The 23,340-nt window shown below is 45.2% G+C and overlaps 1 protein-coding gene across 2 annotated transcripts in view; it reads right to left on the bottom strand.

Annotated features, from left to right (window-relative positions):
- FAM133B (family with sequence similarity 133 member B) overlaps positions 1-21,130 on the bottom strand; it is a 43,527-nt gene extending 22,397 nt beyond the window's left edge. For both annotated transcript variants that reach the window (XM_040352364.1, XM_040352363.1), the window contains exons 1-6: positions 20,979-21,130; positions 10,695-10,792; positions 7,738-7,816; positions 7,476-7,550; positions 2,924-2,956; positions 1,976-2,047 (exon numbers count right to left, since the gene is read on the bottom strand). In XM_040352364.1, the coding sequence (XP_040208298.1) occupies positions 1,976-2,047; positions 2,924-2,956; positions 7,476-7,550; positions 7,738-7,816; positions 10,695-10,792; positions 20,979-21,002 (381 nt within the window). In that variant the 5' untranslated portion in view covers positions 21,003-21,130. The remainder of the gene's footprint in view (positions 1-1,975; positions 2,048-2,923; positions 2,957-7,475; positions 7,551-7,737; positions 7,817-10,694; positions 10,793-20,978) is intronic.
- Positions 21,131-23,340: the final 2,210 nt, after the last annotated feature.

The raw sequence follows: 23,340 nt of genomic DNA on the forward strand, positions 1-23,340 counted from the left end.
TTTAGTGTGGAACAAACATTCATATATTACTTCATTCATAAAACATTTCTAGTTTTAGTTTCTGAATTTTTTTAAATAAATACAACCGACCAAGAGAAGATCACATAAAATTACCAAACTCAAGCTACCTTTTACCCCAGAGTTGTGCAATCCCACAAACAAGTTGGGGGATTAAAAAAAGATACACCTAGTGTTGGTGACTAATCTATTTCTTGAGGCTTTTCACTTTTTTTACCTAGTGAACCTGCCAGTAACACTTCCTTTCCTAGGGTGACAACACTCACTCTCTGTACTACATCTATGGAAAAGCAGCACTGTCACCTTAGGACAGGAAAAGTTGTGACATTGGGGGGGGGGGGGGGGGGGGTTTGTAGTCCAAGGGGAATTCAGGCAAGGCTGATAAATTATTTTGAGATTCCAGTGCAGCATTGCCAGCTCACAACAGAAAACTTGTGAGCTCAATAGGCTTCTGGAAGGATTAACGGTACGTTTTTTTTTTGCACTATTCAAAACAGATGCATAACTTTATTGGTATGTTCACCAAAAGCGAGTAAACAAGTCATTGTTAAGGCATACATACACTTTAAAAACACATTAAAGCGATTGTAACCCACTAAAATGAAAAAAAAAAAAAAAGTCTTCTATAGTGTGTACTAGCCTCAATTCAAAGCATGTGTGGTTCCTACCTGCTTCCTCTCCCTGAGTCACTTGTGACAGTCTATACCAGGGGTTGGCAACCTTGGCCATCCAGCTGTGGTGAAACTACAAATCCCATCATGCCTCTTTCTCTAGGAGTCATGCCTGTGATAGTCAGCATCTTGCAATGTCTCATGGGACTTGTAGTTTCAAAACAGCTGGAGGGCCGAGGTTGCCTACCCCAGGTCTATATGGACACCAGACAGTCCCAGGAGAAGTTCCCTGACCCCCACCACAGGTCACAAAGGCTGTGAAGGTTTCCCTATGAGTTTTTTTGGAGGGTGTGTGTCCTTTCCCTCCACCCAGGTTTCAGATTACACTCAGCTCTGCAGTGCAGTGCAACACCTAAGATCCCTGCCTGCTGGAGATCAGAAATGTGGTGCAAATGTGTACTGCAGGAGGCAGTAGAGGAGAGAGGGCTGCAGATAAACCAGTTCAATTTACATAGGATATTTTTCCAGCTCTGTAGATCAACTGAAGCTAGTCACTGCAGTGGGTATATGTAATGGTTTACAAACACTTTAAAGTGGGAGTAATCTCACTTTGTTGATTTTTACCTATAAATAATCCTATAAAAAGGCGGCTTACCTACAGTATCTCCCAAAATTAAGTACACCCCTCACATTTTTGTAAATATTTGACTCCATCTTTTCATGTGACAACACTGAAGAAATTATACTTAGTGAGTGTACATTGAGGATATGTATACATGCCCAAATGTGTGATGTCAATATCAAGTGACCTGAACAGCTCAGCTCAAGACAGGAAATGTTCTCTCCAGCAAGAGAGACCAAACTGAGCATGTGCAGCAGTACTAAATTATCTGGCCTTGCCCAGAGTGACCCTGCAGGGGGGGGGGGGTAGATCTGTCCATACAGTATAAAACAGCCTTTTTCTGCAATGCAAGGAATTAACCCCTTAAGTTCCACAAGGAGTATAACAAGAATGCTCTTCTGCACAGACAGATTTTACTGTTGTGGGTTTAGTAACACTTTCATTTGGAAGTGGCTACAGCCTGCAAACCTGGAAGGAAGACCGAGTGAAGATGGAAGCATCTACAGCGATGACAGCGCACTGCTGGAAAGCTTTGTTTTCAGGCAAGTCTGTCAGTATGTGGTAGTTTGCAATGCCTTAAACTGCCCGGGGCCAATTTGTTTTTTTGTCAGGGGTTTACTACTGCTTTAAAAACAGACACCTCAATGTCGGAACCCCTCCCCACCAAACTGACAGCAGTAAAAATAACTTGAACACATGACAGAGACCTGATACAATGACTTACCTCATTGTCGGATTCATCTGAACTGCTGGAAGAAGTAGAACTCGATGATGCAGAAGAAGATAATGAAGATAACTTGACCAGAGACAATAAGAGTGACACTTGTGAGATGAAAATTATAAAACAGAAAGCGATTCCATCCTATGTACTACTGGCAGCATTGGGATAGAGATAATCTGCAAATTACTGATGCAATGTAAAAAACAAGATTCTGGTTACAAAGAATAGAAGAAAGGGAATAGAATTGTTGCGGAAAATTTGCTGAAACAGCGCATTGCACCCCCTCATCACCCAGCAAAATGGACACCAAAACCAACCCACACACTTAAACTGATTGATTTAGTGCGTGTTTACTGCGAACAGGCCCTTCTGTATACAGAGTCTTTCATATGTGTCCAACAATGGGAGTGAATAGAAAGTAGAATTGTACAGGCCATGGACACAGAAAATATTCGACCCTCATATATTAACAAAAAATTTCCCTAATAAATGTATTGAATTATTACATACTTTTTCTTTCTAGGCCTATAAATGTGACTATTTTTTATAAATCTGAGATAGAGATGACATTTTTTTACAAAACCCTGCAATAGCCCAACCCTTGTCTCTCCTGTGCAATGCAAATATGCCATACATAACAGGCAACAGATGAAAAATGCTATTAGCCAACCGAGAAAAGTGTATGCCCTTTGCTGTACTTTCCTCCCTCTCATTGTCCTGTGCATGCATCAGCCACAGACAGTAATGGTCAGCCTGCAGAGTGCCCGCAGATTTGTCCCCAATGTGGGACAGCAGGGGACAGAAAGGCAGCAGGGAAGTAAACAGAGTCACAGTCCTGGCTAGGATCAGTGGTTCGCTAAAAGGTATGTCTGCATCTGATGTCTAAATGTATTCAACAGCAGACCTGAAACTTTTGTCTTCACACATGAAAGAACTGAAAACTATTCTCACCCCACCGGATTTCTTCTTTTCCTTTTTGCGTTTCTAAAAAAAAACAAAATATTTTTTTATAGGTATAATATTATATATATATATATATATATATATATATATATATTATATTATATTATATTATATTATATATATATATATATATATATATATATATATATATATATATATATATATATATATATATATATATATATATATATATATATATATATATATATATATAATTTTATTACACACACTGTGATGTTCCCAACAAATGGTCAGAGGGAAGAAATAGTCATAATCATTTATCAGATAGACAAGTGCCCAATTGGGGTGGTGAGATCAATACAAAAGTTATCTATTTTGACATCATATTGAACTTGATCATTAGTTGGGTTTGCTTAAAAAGGATTGTGCTTGACACAACTGATTAGAATATGAAAGTACTTTTTCTAATAAAAAGTAAAAAAAAAAAAAAAAAAGGGGGGGGGGAGCAGAAACATTCATCACGCAGGACCACCCAGCCCCTCCCATAGAACCCCCCATTCTGTGAGAAAGCAGTCCACACCATCACCCCTCCCCCCGACATTCTAAATAGATATATTAGTAGAACATACAGTGCAGCGATCTTTAGGTCATATTTACAAAACTCAATAGGGACCACACATAGGTTCGCTCCCCCACCAGGATAGTCTTTGCTAGCATATCATTGAAGGCCTATATAGGAGCCTATGCACTAAAACAGACAGACGCAAGGTTAGCTTGTAGACCAACTACCTGCAAAAGAGACCACCAACTCCACCCATGCCCCATCCGGCCCAACTAGGATCCATGTGGGGCTGTCCCAATAAATTTAGAGAAGGTATGGGGCTGGAGGTCCAGCAGCCCCATACCTTCTCTAATTTATTGGGACAACCCCAGTTCAGGTACGTGGCCATATAGAATGGGAGTGCAGATCTCAATAGTCCCTTCCAGGCTTGTAATGACGGAGCCAGGGGTTTCTTCCAATGTAGAATTGTTGCTTTATGAGCTTAGAAATGTAAAATACTCAGCATGGTTCTGTGGACCAACATATTCGCCAGCTCTTCTATTCAGTACAACAGGTAGACAGATGGTCAACGGTGTTGGCAGAGTCATGACATTTGTGATTAGTTGGGCCACATGTTTCCAGTATTGCTGAATCTGAGGGCAGTGCCATAACACATGGGTAAAGGATCTGCTGGAAAGAAGGGACAACACCAGCACTCAGCCGAATTAACCCGATGTTACCTTCGGATGATAAAACTCCTATAAAGCTGGCCATACAGGATTCAAACGTTGGACAATTTTCAGGAAGCCAGGGTTCCCCTGTCCCTGCTGACACCACTGGCTTGACAAACTTTCATGGAGAAATTGAAGCAGCTGGACAGAAGATGTTTGCTGAAGTGACTGCAGCCAGATACTGGCATTGTTTGGCTTGTTTTTTTCTGACAATCATGGGTGCTGGCTGTCAGAGTACAATAGCCGGCAGTGGGAGATTTATCCATCCACACGGTTTAGAATAGGGGAATCTTTGGATTTCTCCTATTCAGCCTCTGGCCTGCTGTATGGCAAGCTTTAGTGCAATTATCCTTTACTAGCTCTTTCCCTGACCAAAAGTTGGTTCTCTTTTTCTAGTGACGGTTCACACTGATGCGTTACAAAAAGCCTAGATTCGCATGTCATCCAAAAACACATAGGGCCAGATTCTCGTAGTTTCGCGTAACTTTGTGCGGGCGTAACGTAACCTATTTACGTTACGCCTCCGCAACTTAGACGGGCAAGTGCTGTATTCTCAAAGCACTTGCTCCGTAAGTTGCGGCGGCGTATCGTAAATAGGCCGGCGTAAGCCCGCCTAATTCAAATTTGGAACAGGGGGGCGTGTTTTATTTAAATGTTCTGTGACCCGACGTGATTGACGTTTTTCACGAATGGCGCATGCGCCGTCCGTGGAAATCTCCCAGTGTGCATTGCTCCTAATACGCCGCAAGGACGTATTGGTTTTGACGTGAACGTAAATTACATCCAGCCCCATTCACGGACGAGTTACGCAAACGACGTAAAATTTTTAAATTTTGTCGCGGGAACAACGGCCATACTTAACATTGGTACGCCGCACTTACGCCACCATATAGCAGGGGTAACTTTACGCCGGGAAAAGCCTAACGTAAACGGCGCAACTGTACTGCGTCGGCCGGGCGTACGTTCGTGAATTCGCGTATCTAGCCGATTTACATATTTCGACGCGTAAATCAGCGTACACGCCCCTAGCGGCCAGCGTAAATATGCAGTTACGATCCGACGGCGTAAGAGACTTACGCCTGTCGGATCTAAGGGAAATCTATCCGTAACTGATTCTAAGAATCAGGTGCATAGATACGACAGCGCAACTCAGAGATACGACGGCGTATCTGGAGATACGCCGTCGTATCTCTTTTGAGAATCTGGGTCATTGTGTTTACCGACGGTCGTTCACATCTATGCGGCAACAAAAAAGGGCCCTGTGCGAGTTTACTGTGTTGCGATTTTCCTCTCCGGAGACATCAATGGAAACCAACATGAAAATTGCATCTTGTGTTCACGTGTGCGTATACTGCTTTTTCTGTGTCGATTTTTACATATTTCCCCTCTCGCAGAAATTACAGCTGTGCCCAATGCCATTTGAAAATGCATCACTATTACCGCCTTTAGCACAAATCACAATTCAAAAATCGCACTGAACGCCAGCAAAAAAATCAACATGAGAATCGGACTAAATTCAGACTAAAATGTATCTAAATCCAAAAGGTTGCTTTTTTGTTTCGATCATCAATGTCTTTATGGACCTTGCTTTGTTGTTTTTCAGGGGTTGGGCTTGGCCCCTTAGTTCCAGTGAAGGGAACTCTTAAAGTAGGGGATAGAGGGAGAGAGGTTATGAAATATAGTAAAAGGAGGCATTTTTTATAAATTATATAGGACAAGAAAAGTAATTTGAGCAGCGGGAGAGGCTGCAGATGACGGAGGCACATAAACTGACCACGGTATCAGGGCTTAGCAGCTATGATATACCATGGTCAGTTTACAGGGAGGTGTATAACCAGTTTTTTTTTTTTTTTTTTTTTTTTTTTTTAACTGATACAAGTGGCCAAATTACACTGCACGAGTACTGTGCTGTACAACATGCTTTGACCGGCTAACGCCGATATACGCCGGCAGAATGGCACGGCTGCACAAAGCAACATACCTGTACCTTGGTTTGAATTTGCCGCCATGCGCGTGCCCGCGGATTCAATGTCATCGGGAGCAGTGATCTCTGTCATGTTCTAGGTAGCCCATCCCAAAGCAAAGGGTGGGCCAACTTAATATTGAACCCTACGGACCAAGACTGAGATGCAATTAAAGGGGTTGTAAAGGTAAAAAAAAAAAAAAAAGTTTCCCTAAATAGCTTCCTTTACCTTAGTGCAGTCCTCCTCCACTTACCTCATCCTTCCATTTTGCTTTTAAATGTCCTTATTTCTTCTGAGAAATCCTCACTTCCTGTTCTTCTGTCTGTAACTCCACACAGTAATGCGAGGCTTTCTCCCTGGTGTGGAGTGTCGTGCTCGCCCCCTCCCTTGGACTACTGGAGAGTCAGGATGCTCTCTACGTTGCAGATAGAGAAAGGAGCTGTGTGTTAGTGGGCGCCCTGACTCTCCTGTAGTCCAGGGGAGGGGGCGAGCACGACACTCCACACCAGGGAGAAAGCCTTGCATTACTGTGTGAAGTTACAGACAGAAGAACAGGAAGTGAGGATTTCTCAGAAGAAATTAGTAAATTTAAAAGCAAAATGGAAGGATGAGGTAAGTGAAGGAGGACGGCACTAAGGTAAAGGAAGCCATTTAGAGAATTTTTTTTTTTTACCTTTACAACCCCTTTAAAGTTCATGTGCTTCCCAATATTTTTGGTAATATTGTGTGTATATATACATATTGCAGTCTTGAAGTAGATGCAAAGCTTTATTTATTAATTTTTTACACACACACACACACACACACACACACACACACACACACGCACACACGCACACACACACGCACACACACACGCACGCACACACACACGCACGCACACACACACACACAAGCACGCACACAAAAGAAAAAAAAAAATATATAAAATGTTTAATTCTGTTCAGCCAGGTCTTATGATTCACACACATGCTGCACAGCTGGCCAAAATGATTGCCCCCTTTTTCTGGTCAAGCACTTCAAAGTTCCTATATGCCACCTCCCTTCCTTTTGCTTGTTCACTGGGCAATGAATCAGCATCACCCTCCGTCCATTTAGCAGGGAGGTGGCCCAGGAAGCACTGAAGCTGAAGTACGGGATCAATCCACCTAGCTAAGCAGAGTAACAAAGGTGTGCACATCACAAGACCGGCTGAACAGGATTACAAACCCTTTGTAAGGTAGAACAGAAAACATATTTCATTTAGTTGTTTGCATCGAGTTCCACTTTTAAACAGACTCAGTCATGAAGGCGGGATGAAGTTTAAATGAAGGAATATATACATAATAAAAATACTCTGGTACCTCTTTCTTCTTTGAAGAACCATCAGTGCCAGAAATGACCTTTTCTCTGTGCTTTTCAAGCTCCTTTCTCCAACTCTGAAACAATACAAACATATTGGTAAGGTGAAGTGCCCTAAGATGCTGATGGATGGTTTTTATACTTTATTGCACTTTATATTGAGATGCTGGCTGTTTCTTTGCTGAGATTTACGACATACAGACATATAGATTTAGATTTCATTGTCCGATTAAAAGGGAAAGTTTTAAAAGAACAAAAGCGCACTTTATTCATATTCTCCTCAAACTCAGCCAGTGCCCTGGAACCTTTCTTCTTCTTTTCTAGCTGTTCTTTCACTTCCTCCCTGTGAAAGATATAAAACAAAGTTGTAGTTATTGATTGCTTACATAAAAGTTAATGTGGTGTAATCATCATTTGGCATCATTAAAATGTAATTCCGCTCAAATTCTAACTAAGCCTAAATCTACTCCCACCCCCATTCTAAGCCTGCTCAATCTACTATGTGAAAGAAAAGATCAGTATACCGTATTTATCGTGCTATAACGCGCCCGGCGTATAGCGCGCACCCCCGAACTTGAAGGGAAATTTCTGGGGAAAAAAATAAAATACTTACAGTTTGGATGCCCCTCGTCGGTGTCTTGCCCGTCGTCCATCGGCGGCCTTGTCTGGTCCGGCCTCCTTCTGCGGCCATCGTGGTGTCCTCCCCGCGCTATGTTTGAACCACTGCGCCGACATATACCAAGCGCAGTACACTCGTGTATAGTCGGGCAGACTTGGCTCCTCTCGCGTAAAGGACGCACAGGACCCGAGCCTGGCCGACTATACACGAGTGTACTGCGCTTGGTATATGTCGGCGCAGTGGTTCAAACACAGCGCGGGAAGCGGGTATCGGCGTATATCGCAAACCCACGATTTTCAGGGCAAAAAAGTGCGCGGTATACGCCGATAAATACGGTACTTATCTATTTTGAAGCCGCTCCAGGTCGGTCACATGATCGGGTTCCAGTGCCAGCTTCAGTGTAGAGGAGAGGCAACAACAACAACTACAGAGCATGGGTGATGTCACCCAAAGGCTTACTATGAGGCAGGCGTTGTCGGCTGCCCCTGCTCTACATTGAAGTTGGTGGACCCCATCATGTGACCGGACGATAGTGGCTTCAGAATAGATATATATAGACCTCTTTTCTTTTACAGCAGTGATGTGCAATTAGTGGACCTCCAGCTGTTGCAAAACTACAAGTCCCATCATGCCTCTGCCTCTGGGTGTCATGCTTGTGGCTGTCAGAATCTTGCTATGCCTCACGGGACTTGTAGTTCTGCAACAGCTGGAGGTCTGCTAATTGCATATCCCTGTTTTACAGGGTAGATAGAATAGTTACTGAATTGGGGTGGAAGTAGATTTACGCTTAGTTAAAATTGGACCAGAATTCCACTTTAACTTAGTCAATAGTAAAACACCTAAACCCAGTTTGCTTAGTACAAGGACTGTCAGAAACAGACACTAAAAAATAAATAAATAATAATAATTTACTAGATTGGCCTCTACAAGCTGGACAGTGCCTAAAAATAGAGAGCAACTGAGCATGTGCAGAGAGGGGTAAGGCAGTGCATTACAAGATTTTAAACATTATAGGCACTTATTTTTAATCTTTTATATACTGTATATGGACCCAACTGTAGCTACAGTGCATTCTTATTACAAAATGCATCAAATTCATTATTCCCCTCAAAATTCTACAAACAATACCCCATAATGACAACATTAACCACTTGCCGACCAGCCACCGCAGTTTTACTGCGGCAGAATGGCTCGGCGAAACAACGTTATGTTACGTCGCTTCGCCCTGTGGCACGCTGCTCGCCCCTGGAGCCAATGTGAGTGCCCGGTGGGCGAGATGTCCGCGGGCCACCCACGATCGCTCGTGAAACAGCGAGAACCGGGATCTGTGTGTGTAAATACTTAAGTATTTTGAAGTTGCTCCAGTCCAGTCACGTACCGGCTGGTCGCTTGGGTCTCCCGGTGGGACGGGAAAGCCCAGGGGGAGCGGCGGCAGGAGTGGTAGTCCCTTCCTGCTGCTTGTAATAACGGCCAAATGGCTGTTTAGCCACATCGGTTGTTATTACAAAAAAGCCAACACACAGGAGCAGGGGGGGGGGGGATTGCATCACATTCCTGTTCAATTTGCATGCGATTGGCGACCCTTTATTCTGTATGGACGCAAATCGCACAGCAAAATATTGGTACTTGGTATCAGCAAGCACTTGGACGAAAGTATCGTCACATACATATATATATATATATACACATATACATATACATATATACACACACACACACACACTGGTTTACCAGCCAGGGAATTAGCATTTCTGTCCAGTAACATAACTCACTTAGTTCTCCTCCTTGCACCAGTTCCATGACTGGAGAGTGAAGCAGGAGACACATACCTGTGAGGTCATCCCTCTGCTCCCTCCTCCAGCATGCCGCTTGTTAATATACAGCATATAAATGCAGAACACCCAATTGGACTCTAGTACTTTTCTCACATCTATTAGTCTTACTACCGCACAACAATGGATTACAAGGAGCTGAAATTAAGTTAAATTCAGGTAGTTATGCTAGTTGCATTTAAAATACAAGCAATGTTTTTTTTTTAAATAAATACATAAATGCCATTAAAGTGGAGGTTCACCCAAAAATCTTTTTTTTTAACATTAGATTGAGGCTCGTTTTGTCAAGGGGAATCGGGTGTTTTTTTTACAATCGAAGCAGTACTTACCGTTTTAGAGATGCATCTTCTCCGCCGCTTCCGGGTATGGTCTTCGGGACTGGGCATTCCTACTTGATTGACAGGCTTCCGACGGTCGCATACATCGTGTCACGATTTTCCGAAAGTAACCGAACGTCGGTGCGCAGGCGCCGCATAGAGCCGCACCGACGTTCGGCTACTCGTGACGCGATGTATGCGACCGTCAGGAAGCCTGTCAATCAAATAGGAACGCCCAGTCCCGAAGACCATACCCGGAAGCGGCAGAGAAGATCTATCTCTAAAACGGTAAGTACTGCTTCGATTTAAAAAAAAAAAACACCCGATTCCCCTTGACAAAATGAGCCTCAATCTAATGTTAAAAAAAAACTTTCGGGTGAACTCTCGCTTTAATTTGGTTTGCCTTTAATATCTGCTTGAAATTCAGCTTTGCTATAAGTGAGCACAACTCACCAGGTAGGTCTTGGTCTGCTTAAATAATCCTGAATGCTTGGTCCACCTGAAGCTGCAGGGCCCCTGGCTCTGGCCATAGCAATGGGGTTCATATACGCCTAGAACAGAAAAAAAAAAAAAAAAAAAATAATAAAAAAGGAAAAAATATATATCATAGATGCAAACTAGAATCTCTTATGAAGCAAAAAAAAAAAAAAAGTATATCTCAAGCCAAACCTTTGACTGTATACCACTGTGGAGATTTCCCTTCTCCCCCATCCTGTAGACATAACAGGAGGTGAAAGAAAGTCTCTCCAAAGTGTGGGAAACCCCATATAAAGCCTAGTACACACGGGCCGAATGTTGGAGGGCATCGACCGGTTCAATAGAAACCAGTCGACATTTGTACTGCAGCCGGTCCAACAGAAGCCAGCCCTTTGGCCGGATTTTGTCGAAGAGGCATGACAGAAAAATGTGGGGGGCGCCCCCTGTCAGAAAACAGTAAAACAGCAGGGGAGATCGCTGTACTAACATCGAATAGTTCATGGGTCTTCAAACTATGGCCCTCCAGTTCAGGAACTACAATTCCCATCATGTCTGTGAATGTCAGTGTGTTACAATGCCTCATGGGATGTGTAGTTCTACAACAGCTGGAGGGCCGTAGTTTGAGGATCCCTGGGATAGTTAGTACAGCAGCTCCCCCGGAGCTGTCAGTTTTTTTTGTTCAGACCTGCTGGGTTAAACAAAAAAATAAAAAACTACTAGTGGGTACCAGGCTTTAGACAGCCGTCATCAGAATTTCTCTCTTGCTGATCTAGTAACAACTTCACATTTTGGATTCCCCCTCATTTTATGTCCCGATGACAATGGCCACCAGGACAAAAGTAGAACACTGTAGATCGTTGTTCCAGGGAGCATTCAACTGCCCAAGAACTTGTTCACATGAGCTTTAGCTTATATAAAAGCAGCAAGAATTTTATACGGAATTTATATGGCATCAACAGTTCAGGCAGAGATTTACAATACAAAGGAGGGGAGACAGAGTTACAATATAATGCAAGGAGGGAGCTGCGGTGGCTCAACGCGATTGGCACTGCGCTGACAAGCCATTCACCTCTGCAGCTAGGGGTTCGGATCCCGGTCTCGGCTACATGTGAATTGAGTTTGGTGGTCTCAGCCTGGCTCCCGGTGGGTGTGCTATGCGAGGTAAGCCCGCCCGGTGGGTGTGCTATGCGAGGTACGCCCACCCCCCTCCCACAAAAACCACCACACTTACACGCACTCGAAATTGGGTTAACATGCACGCACTTTGACCACGCGGTCTCTAAAAAGAGAGGCGAAGGACTAACGGGGCTGGTTGAGCGGGCAAATCCTCTCACTCCCTTATAGGGAGTCCCTCTGCCCCGTTGGGCTTCAAAGCGGAGCAGGTAGGGCGGGCTGTGTGGGAGGACCCCCTCACACACCCGCCATTGCCACCCGGGGCATGGAGAAAGGTGGCAGATTGCCACTTAAAAAAAAAAAAGGAAAAAATTATATATATATAATAATGCAAGGAAAGTCACAGCAATCGTCTATTTAAAGCGGAGCTCCACACAAAACAGGGAAGTTCTACTTTAAAGTACAACTATAGGCAAAACTTTTTTCACTTTGGATAGAGCAAGCGAGGGTTATAACCCGTCAGTTGTTGTTTTTTTTCGCCCTGTATGTCCTTTTGCAGAGATTTCCCTTCACTTCCTGTCCCAAAGCCAAACAGGAAGTAAGAGGAAATCACTGCAAATTAAGGGACTTCTTTGGGGACCCCCAGGTTACCAGAACTAGTGTCCCCATTGGAAGATTTCCCCTCTATTACTTTTCTGATGACAATCCAAAATTTGGGTTCTTTTACTTTCACAATAGTAAACAGGACAAAGAGAGAGGGTGAATCTCCCTAATGGGGACACAGAAAGGTGTTTTAATTCCTCTCCCCTCTATCCAAAACAACAACAACAACAACAACAACAACAACAACAAAAGTTTTGCCTTTAGTTATATTTTAAGGCTTCCTTCTCCCTCCTATTCTCCAAAATGGCATTGGGGAGGGGGGGGGGGGGCGGAGCAGATATCTGGTACCGAGGTACCCGCTCCCACTTCTGCTCAGATCACCTCCTCTCCCCCTCCCTCCAGTCATCTGGGACGGGTTTCCCAGAAGACTGCAGAACTTCGCAAAGCCACAAGCTGTCACAGCCGGGTGCCCACAGTTAAGATGTCAGCGCCAGGGACAAATGACAGAGGGAAGGAAGGAACGGCTCGGGTGAGCACAGCGCTGGATCCTAGGACAGGCGAGTGTCTGTATATTAAAAGTCAGCAGCTACAGTTTTTGTAGCTGCTGACTTTTAATAAACAACAATTACTGGAGCTGCTTTTAATACTTCCTGCAAAAGTTCCATCTCTCTGTACAGACCTGGGGTTAGAAAGTAAACAATTTCAGGAGACACAGTTGATCACAGTTGCAATGCTCTGCAGGCTTCAATGCAAAAAATGTAATAAAGCACAATTTATATTTTATTAATATGCATTCATTACATTTCTGCAAAGAAATGTCTTTGCCTTTTAACACCGATCCAATAAGCACAACGGTGGCTCCAGAAAAAAAAAAAGCCCAGAGGAAAAACACTGGACATAAAAACGTACACATTCACAAACTTTCATTGTGAGTAGTTTACATAGAACAAGCAAAAACCTACAACTAATTATCAGACAGACAAGACTGTGTGTCCTCATCCATTGTGTACCCTCCAAAGAGAAGCCCGATGTTGGCACACACAATGTGTGACCCAGAGGGACCTCGTCACCAGGAAACGCCGGCCCATGACGATAGACTGCAAACTTTAGGAAGCACATTAAAGATTCATTAGCTTCTCCTTAGCAAAGCTCACAAGGCATGCAATAGCTGACACAAACAGTATTCTCATCTTAGCATAAAGTACATCAAGTTAAGGGGATCACACTGCATGCCAGGCTTAGCTGGGTTTAATTAAAGTGGTTGCAAAGGCAGAAGGTTTTTTATCTTCATGCATTATATGCATGAAGATAAAAAAAAATTAAAAAATAAAAAAAAACACCTGTGTGGCAGCCCCCCCCCCCATAGCCCCTCAAATACTTACCTGAGCCCCTTCTTTCTCCATGAGTCCCTCACACATCTGGGACACACCTCCTGGTTGGCTAAGACAGTGTTTCCCAACTCCAGTCCTCAAGGCACACCAACAGGTCATGTTTTCAGGATTTCCCTCAGATGAAACGGCTGTGGTAATTACTAAGGCAGTGAAACTGATCAAATCACCTGTGCAAAATAATGGAAAGCCTGAAAACATGACCTGTTGGTGTGCCTTGAGGACTGGAGTTGGGAAACACTGGGCTAAGACACAGCAGCAGCGCCATTGGCTACCGTGGCAATCAAAGTCAGTCGGCCAGCCAATCAGGGGAGAAAGGGGGCGGGACTAGGTCAGGGCTCTGTGTCTGAATGAATACACGGAGCTCTGACTCAGCTCGGGTGCCCCCATAGAAAGCTGCTGGCTGAGGGGGGCACTCGACAGGAGGGAGGGGCCGGGAGCAGCAAAGGGGGACCCGAGAAGAGGAGGATTGGGGCTGCTCCGTGCAAAACCAACTGCACAGAGGAGGCAAGTGTAACATGTTTGTTATTTATTTATTTATTTATTTTTTTAAAGACTTTAAATCACTTTAGGAAACCGGTTCTTTGCGCAATATTTGTAATAACGAAAATCTTACATACAGTTGCAAGAAAAAGTATGTGAACCCTTTTGGAATGAAATGGATTTCTGCACAAATTGGTCATAAAATGTGATCTGATCTTCATCTAAGCCACAACAATAGACAATCACAGTCTGCTTAAACTAATAACACACCAAGAATTAAATGTTACCATGTTTTTATTGAACACACCATGTAAACATTCACAGTGCAGGTGGAAAAAGTATGTGAACCCTTGGATTTAATAACTGGTTGAAGTTCCTTTGGCAGCAATAACTTCAACCAAACATTTCCTGTAGTTGCAGATCAGACGAGCACAACGGTCAGGAGTAATTCTTGACCATTCCTCATTACAGAACTGTTTCAGTTCAGCAATATTCTTGGGATGTCTGGTGTGAATCGCTTTCTTGAGGTCATGCCACAGCATCTCAATCGGGTTGAGGTCAGGACTCTGACTGGGCCACTCCAGAAGGCATATTTTCTTCTGTTTAAGCCATTCTGTTGTTGATTTACTTCTATGCTTTGGGTCATTGTCCTGTTGCAACACCCATCTTCTGTTGAGCTTCAGCTGGTGGACAGACCTTAAAGCGGTGGTTCACCCTAAAAAACAACTATGTACCATGCCATCCAGCATACTAGCGTCAGCTACAGTATGCCTTTATTTTATTTTTTTGCGCTGTACTTACAGTCTAATCCTTTAGTTTCGTTTCAGACTCCCGCGGGGAGTAGGCGTTCCTATGAAGAGGGGGAACATGATTGACGGCTGGCTATGGCGCGTCACGCGTTCCGAAAATAGCCGGAGTAGGACTCGGCTCTTCACGGCGCCTGCGCACAGACTAGGAGCCGACTGCGCAGGCCATGTATAGATCCGGGTCCTATTTCGGCTATTTTCGGAACGCGTGATGCACCATAGCCGGCCGTCAATCATGTTCCCCTCTTCATAGGAATGCCTATTTCCCCGCCGGAGTCTGAAACTAAAACTAAAGGATTAAACTGTAAGTACAGCGCAAAAATAAAAATAAACGCATACTGTAGCTGACGCTAGTATGCTGGATGGCATGGTAGACCAAGAATTTTTTTTTTTTTTTTTTAGGGTGAACCCCCGCTTTAAGTTCTCCTGCAAAATGTCTTGATAAACTTCCTTCGATGATAGCAATCCGTCTAGGCCCTGACGCAGCCCCAAATCATAATGCTCCCACCACCATACTTCACAGTTGGGATGAGGTTTTGATGTTGGTGTACTGTGCCTCTTTTTCTCCACACATAGTGTTGTGTGTTTCTTCCAAACAACTCAACTTTGGTTTCATCTGTCCACAGAATATTTTGCCAGTACTGCTGTGGAACGTCCAGGTGCTCTTGTGCAAACTGTAAACGTGCAGCAATGTTTTTTTTGGACAGCAGTGGCTTCCTCTGTGGTATCCTCCCATAAAATCCATTCTTGTTTAGCGTTTTACGTATCTCAGATTCGCCAACAGGGATGTTAGCATATGCCAGAGACTTTTGTAAGTCTTTAGCTGACACTCTAGGATTCTTCTTCACCTCATTGAGCAGTCTGCGCTGTGCTCTTGCAGTCATCTTTACAGGACGGCCACTCCTAGGGAGAGTAGCAGCAGTGCTGAACTTTCTCCATTTATAGACAATTTGTCTTACCATGGACTGATGAACAGCAAGGCTGTCAACAATTCTTAATTGTAGGTCTTCTGAGAGCTCTTTTGTGTGAGGCATCATTCACATCAGGTAATGCTTCTTGTGAAAAGCAAACCCAGAACTGGTGTGTGTTTTTTATAGGGCAGGGCAGCTGTAACCAACACCTCCAATCTCATCTCATTGATTGGACTCCAGTTGGCTGACACCTCGCTCCAATTAGCTCTTGGAGATGTCATTAGTCTAGGGGTTCACATACTTTTTCCACCTGCACTGTGAATGTTTACATGGTGTGTTCAATAAAAACATGGTAACATTTAATTATTTGCCTGTTATTAGTTTAAGCAGACTGTGATTGTCTATTGTTGTGAATTAGATGAAGATCAGATCACATTTTATGACCAATTTGTGCAGAAATACATATCATCCCAAAAACGGTTCACATATTTTTTCTTGCAACTGTACTGTCCAAACTAGGACAGTTTGATGAAGGGTAGATATATTAGAGCAGGGATAGGCAACCTTAAAGAGGTGGAGATCTACCTGAACATGGGAGGAGCCAAAGATCACTGGGCACCATGTCACCTCCTCACCTGATTTAAACCTTGAATTTCCATACTACCATGTCACAATCGCATGCAATCATGGGTTTAAATTAGGTGGTGAGAAGGCAACTTATTGCCTCCTCACCAACACACTTGAATCGCTTTTCAGAGGAGCAGCAATGCCTGCTGCACTTGTGAATGAAACCCTTAGGGCTCGTTCACACATACAATTTGGGGGTGGTAAAACCCTGTGGTTGATTCATGGATTTATTGCCCTCAATCTCTACCCCCTTCAGCTGCTGAGGCAGCATCCAAAAAGGTGTACACAAATGCCGCAGCAGGAATTAAACCCCCTGTTGCGTTTGGTGGTTGCTACTGCCTGCGGCTTACCTGCACTGCATCTGCGACCTTCCTGGGTTAGCTGCACTTTGCCATAGACTTTTATTATATCTTGCAGGTGGGGGTGCACTTTCTGAAAGTGCACAAAAACTCCTGCATTCAAAAAGTGTACCAAACCCGCAGAATTATTGAAGTCTATGGCTAAGTGAGGAAAACCGGCAGGAATACTGCACTGCACCCATGGTGTGGGTAAACCGCAGCACATCAGTGTGAAAGCAGCCCTATACTATTATACCCAGTGTATTGCTTCACACTGGCATGAAGATCTCTTCTTCCCTGCTGCTGGCACCACTCTGGAGACTGCTGGCTGGGATAAGAGGTGGAGTGCAGTTGGTATCACTCCGCATGGGACAGGAGAAGGCACAACAGAGGAGGCATCAGCTTATGTGACTTTTGCTCCCTACTACAGCTCCAACTTTACAAGTAGTCCCTCTGCATTACACTCTGTTTGATGCTCTGGAATGGTCAGGTTAGCAAGCCCAGACCGCGATCTACCAGTCACCTGGCCATGATCTACTGGTTGCTGACCCCCGTATTAGAGCATGGGAAATCACATAACAGTATATACCAGGGTTTGACAAATTTGCTTGGAATCTAGGAGACAGCTAAAAAAAGTTAGGAGTCAGAAAATGCGTCCCGACGAGCTCGCACGCAGAAGTCAGCGCATACGTGAGCAGCGCCCGTATATGTAAACAGTATTCAAACCACACATGTGAGGTATAGCCACGATAGGTAGAGCGAGAGCAATAATTCTATCCTAAGACCTCCTCTGTAACTCAAAACATGCAACCTGTAGAATTTTTTAAACGTCGCCTATGGAGATTTTAAAGGGTAAAAGTTTGTCGCCGTTCCACGAGCGGACGCAATTTTGAAGAGTGACATGTTGGGTATCAATTTACTCGGCGTAACATTATCTTTCACAATATAAAAAAAACATTGGGCTAACTTTACTGTTAATTTCAAAAAAGTGTATTTTTCCCCCAAAAAAGTGCGCTTGTAAGACCGCTGCGCAAATACGATGTGACAGAAAGTATTGCAACAACCGCCATTTTATTCTCTAGGGTGTTAGAATAAAAAATATATATAAATGTTTGGGGGGTTCTAATTAGAGGGAGGGAGATGGCAGTGATAACACTGGGGAAGCTCCATTAGAATTGCTGGTTTACTTGTCATGCCAACGGCCACCACAAGATGGTGCCAGATCACAGAAGGAAGCTTAGGCCTGCAAAAGGCCGCAAAGTCTCGGCCTCAATTACCGGCCGGAGCGGCCCGCCGCGATCGAGGGGAGGTGGGGGCGCACAGAGACACAGGTAAATGAGGCTGTGGCTTTGCGGCCTTCTGCTGGCCTAAGCTTCCTTCCCCAGGTGCCAGCTCGCTAATTCTAGTCGCAATTGCGACCGGGCGCCCGGATTTTGTCCAACCCTGGTATATTCTGTATGCAGTGTGACAGCTAGTCTCTGGAGACACACTTGTCTTTGTAGGTGAGGAGTAAAGGCAAGACACACTTGTCTTTGTTCTCCTCACCTGGTTGCCACCACACACGCTTGTCACCATCTGACCCAAATAAGTTTATCTTGGTCTCATCAGACCACAGGGTATGGTTCCAGTAATCCATGTCCTTAGTCTGCTTGTCTTTAGCAAACTGTTTGCAGACTTTCTTGTGCATTATCTTTAGAAGAGGCTTCTGGGACGACAGCCATGCAGACCAATTTGATGCAGTGTGCGGCGTATGGTCTGAGCACTGACAGGCTGACCCCCCACCCGTTCAACCTCTACAGCAATGATGGCAGCACTTATACGTCTATTTCTCAAAGACAACCTCTGGATATGATGCCGAGTACGTGCACTCAACTTCTTTGGTCGATCATGGCGAGGCCTGTTCTGAGTGGAACCTGTCCTGTTAAACCGCTGTATGGTCTTGGCCACCGTGCTGCAGCTCAGTTTCAGGGTCTTGGCAATCTTCTTATATCCTAGGCCATCTTTACGTAGAGCAACAATTCTTTTCTTCAGATCCTCAGAGAGTTCTTTGCCATGAGGTACGATGTTGAGCTTCCAGTGACCAGTAGGGTTGTCCCAATACCAGTATCGATACCGAGTATCCCGCTGCGCCGCGTATAGACACTCCCCCTTGCTCGGAATTGTCCAATCCCGAGCAAGGGGGAGTGTCTATACGCGGCGTGGCGCGGCACACTACAGCTATTCAAATGAAAGCTGTAATGTTCCCCGCCCGTATTAACTAAGCGGCGGCATCTAGGTATGGGGGACATGGCTGCATCTATGGGGGGGGACATGGCTGCATCTATGGGGGGGGCATGGCTGCAAATATGGGGGACATGGCTGCATCTATGGGGGGGGACATGGCTGCATCTATGGGGGGGGACATGGCTGCATCTATGGGGGGGGACATGGCTGCATCTATGGGGGATATGGGGGGACATGGCTGCATCTATGGGGGATATGGGGGGACATGGCTGCATCTATGGGGGGAACATGGCTGCATCTATGGGGGATATGGGGGACATGGCTGCATCTATGGGGGATATGGGGGGACATGGCTGCATCTATGGGGGGGACATGGCTGCATCTATGGGGGGGACATGGCTGCATCTATGGGGGGGACATGGCTGCATATATGGGGGGGGGACAGGGCTGCATATATGGGGGGGACAGGGCTGCATCTATGGGGGATATGGGGGACATGGCTGCATCTATGGGGGGGACATGGATGGCTGCATCTATGGGGGGGACATGGCTGCATCTATGGGGGGGACATATATGCAGCCATGTCCCCCATATATGCAGCCATGTCCCCCCCATAGATGCAGCCATGTCCCCCCCCATATATGCAGCCATGTCCCCCCCCCCATAGATGCAGCCATGGGGGGGGACATGGCTGCATATATGGGGGAGGGGGGCATGGCTGCATATATGGGGGGGGGACATGGCTGCATATATGGGGGGGACAGGGCTGCATATATGGGGGGGACATGGCTGCATATATGGGGGGGACATGGCTGCATTTGTGGGGGGACATGGCTGCAATATGTGGGGGGACATGGCTGCAATATGTGGGGGGACATGGCTGCAATATGTGGGGGGACATGGTTGCATTTGTGGGGGGGACATGGCTGCAATATGTGGGGGGGACATGGTTGCATTTGTGGGGGGGACATGGCTGCAATATGTGGGCTGCATTTGGGGACACATTTAAAAAAAGTATCGGTATTCGGTATCGGCGAGTACTTGAAAAAAAGTATCGGTACTTGTACTCGGTCCTAAAAAAAGTGGTATCGGGACAACCCTAGTGACCAGTATGAGAGAGTGAGAGCAATAACACCAAATTTAACACACCTGCTCCCCATTCACAACCGAGACCTTGTCACACTGACGAGTCACATGACACCTGGGAGGGAACATGGCTAATTGGGCCCAATATGGACATTTTCACTTAGGGGTGTACTCACTTTCGTTGCCAGCGGTTTAGACATTAATGGCTGTGTGTTGAGTTATTTTGAGGGGACAGTAAAGTTACACTGTTATACAAGCTGTACACTCACTACACAACATTGTAGCAAAGTGTCATTTCCTTAGTGTTGTCACATGAAAAGATAGAATAACATATGTACAGAGATGTGAGGGGTGTACTGACTTTTGTGACATGCTGTGTGATGTTCTGGTCCCAGGCAGACAGGGACTTTCTCCTCTATAACTAGTAATATAAGATGTGTACTGAGAAGACAGGCATGTCTATCACATGGGACAGCCCCTGTCTGCCTGGGACACAGGAGCCCATGATGACGTCTCAGATCAGTGTCCCCCATAGTGACCCCTCATCAGTTCTCTATCACCATGGTGACGGATAATGGCGGTGATATGACATCTTCCTATGTACACCGCAGTCTCCTCTCTATCACTGGGCTCCATATATAATATACATTCTCCAGCACGCCGCCCCGGGATCTGTACTCACCACCCGGTTGTCGCGTTTCCCCATGATGCTCTGCGCTCTCCCGTTCGCACTCCTGGGATGAAGCCCTCAGCGGCCTCACACAGCGAACACACTATAGAGAGGAGAGCTGAGAGAGAGAACGGCTCCGGAGCTGAGAGCTCCCCCTGCTGGAGGGAAGCCCAGCGCGCCACCTCTAGGCATGTTTGGACATCGGCGTGTGAATACCTGGGGTCTATTGCAACTAATCAGAATGCGTCTTGTGTGGGCGGACTTCAGCTAAATGAATTCTAATTGGTTTCTGTAACTGAGCAACACAAATAAATAAATGGCAGGCTGGAATGAATAACGTTATAGCGAGGTTTGATTTATGTAGTGCTAAAACCCGGGGTACTTCATCAGAGACACGTCTGTAGAGGGTCAGGTAGAAGAAAGGGATTGGAACCCCTGTCAGGTTTTTAATGCTGTCTGTGTCCACGCTTAGGGGATTCATCCTCTATATTTGTCCTGTTTACTGTAATCCCAAAGGGGACAGGGGTCACCAAGGCAGAGGTCAGGGGTCACCAGGGCAAAGGACAGGGGTCACCACCAGGGCAAAGAGGACAGGGGTCACCACCAGGGCAAAGAGGACAGGGATCACCAGGGCAGAGGACAGGGGTCACCAAGGCAGAGGCCAGGGGTCACCACCAGGGCAAAGAGGACAGGGATCACCAGGACAGGGGTCACCAAGGCAGAGGCCAGGGGTCACCACCAGGGCAGAGGACAGGGGTCACCACCAGGGCAAAGGACAGGGGTCACCACCAGGGCAAAGAGGACAGGGGTCACCAGGGCAAAGAGGACAGGGATCACCAGGGCAGAGAAGACAGGGGTCACCAGGGCAGAGAGGACAGGGGTCACCAGGGCAGAGAGGACAGGGACACGGCTGATCACGTGGTAAAGAGCCTCCACCAGAGGCTCTTTACTGAGATCGGAGATGCAGGGTGTCAGACTGACACCCCGCATCACCGATCGCCGCGCTGCACTCCCCCACGAGCGCGCGCCGGCATGAAATCCTGCAGGACGTCGATAGACGTCCAGTCAGGATTTCACAAATACTTCCCGGACGTCAATTGTCTATTGACCGGGCGGGAAGTGGTTAAAGTTTTTTTTTTTCTGGAAAAATTGGGGGAAAAAACGAAAGACATGTGGAATATGTTCAGTTACAATTATAAATAATACAGTATACTGTATCTATGACATGGTATTCCAATTTTATAACACGAAGACCTGAATGAAAGATTTCTGAGACTTTGTGTAAAGTCTTGAAATTATTGCAAGTTCCATCTGCTGAAGACAAGCAAATCCTGGAATACAATTCAAGTACCACCATACTTCTCAATGCAGTTCTCAAAAAAAAAAAGAGGCACCTCAAGGGAAAGGCTCCAGTTTACATAGCTACATAGTAGGCAAGGTTGAAAAAAGAGAGGTCCATCGAGTCCAACCTATGTGTGTAATTATATGTCAGTATTACAGTGTCCACCGCTGCGTCAGCCAATCGGTGGACACTCCCTCATCACATTCGATCGGTGCTTGCTCCGGTACACGGGCACTGCACCGATCTGTGACAATTTAGACGTTGTAAACGTCTTTCATGTATACTATTGGGATCGCATTGCCTGACTCTTCAGTCAGTCGCCAAGATTTGGTCCATAAGATTGGCGTTAGTTATGAGATCTTGGCGATGTTATGCCCAGAGGTTTATAAACCACACTCCTGTGTCCCCATATACATGAATTAGCGAGAAACCTCTCTGGTGACACGCCATATATTTTGTTATACCTAGATGTACCTTTTATGAAATATGTTATGTCTTTGCTCAGATCTATATAGGACATTTTATATACAGTTGTATTCAAAATTATTCAACCCCCAATTGATTGTTTTGGCCAATTTGGCATTGATTTTGATCATTCAGTCATCCTGCTTACAATTAAATCAAAGAGGCACGTGTAGGTCAGACAAATATAACATAACATTTATAATGAAATAACCACAAATGTCTTTTCTGTGCTCACATCATTATCAGTTTTATTCAACCCCCAAGTGACATTCAATCTTAGTACTTAGTACAACATCCTTTTACAGTTATAACAGCTTTTAAACGTGAAGCATAGCTTGACACAAGTGTCTTGCAGCGATCTACGGGTATCTTCGCCCATTCGTCATGGGCAAAAGCCTCCAGTTCAGTCACATTCTTAGGCTTGTGCACTGCAACTGCTTTCTTTAAGTCCCACCAGAGGTTCTCAATCGGATTTAAGTCTGGTGACTGCGATGGCCACTCCAAAATGTTCCAGCCTTTAATCTGCAACCATGCTCTAGTGGACTTGGAGGTATGCTTGGGATCATT

Source organism: Rana temporaria, chromosome 5 (genome assembly GCF_905171775.1).
Source record: "Rana temporaria chromosome 5, aRanTem1.1, whole genome shotgun sequence".
NCBI classification, from domain to species: Eukaryota; Metazoa; Chordata; class Amphibia; order Anura; family Ranidae; genus Rana; species Rana temporaria.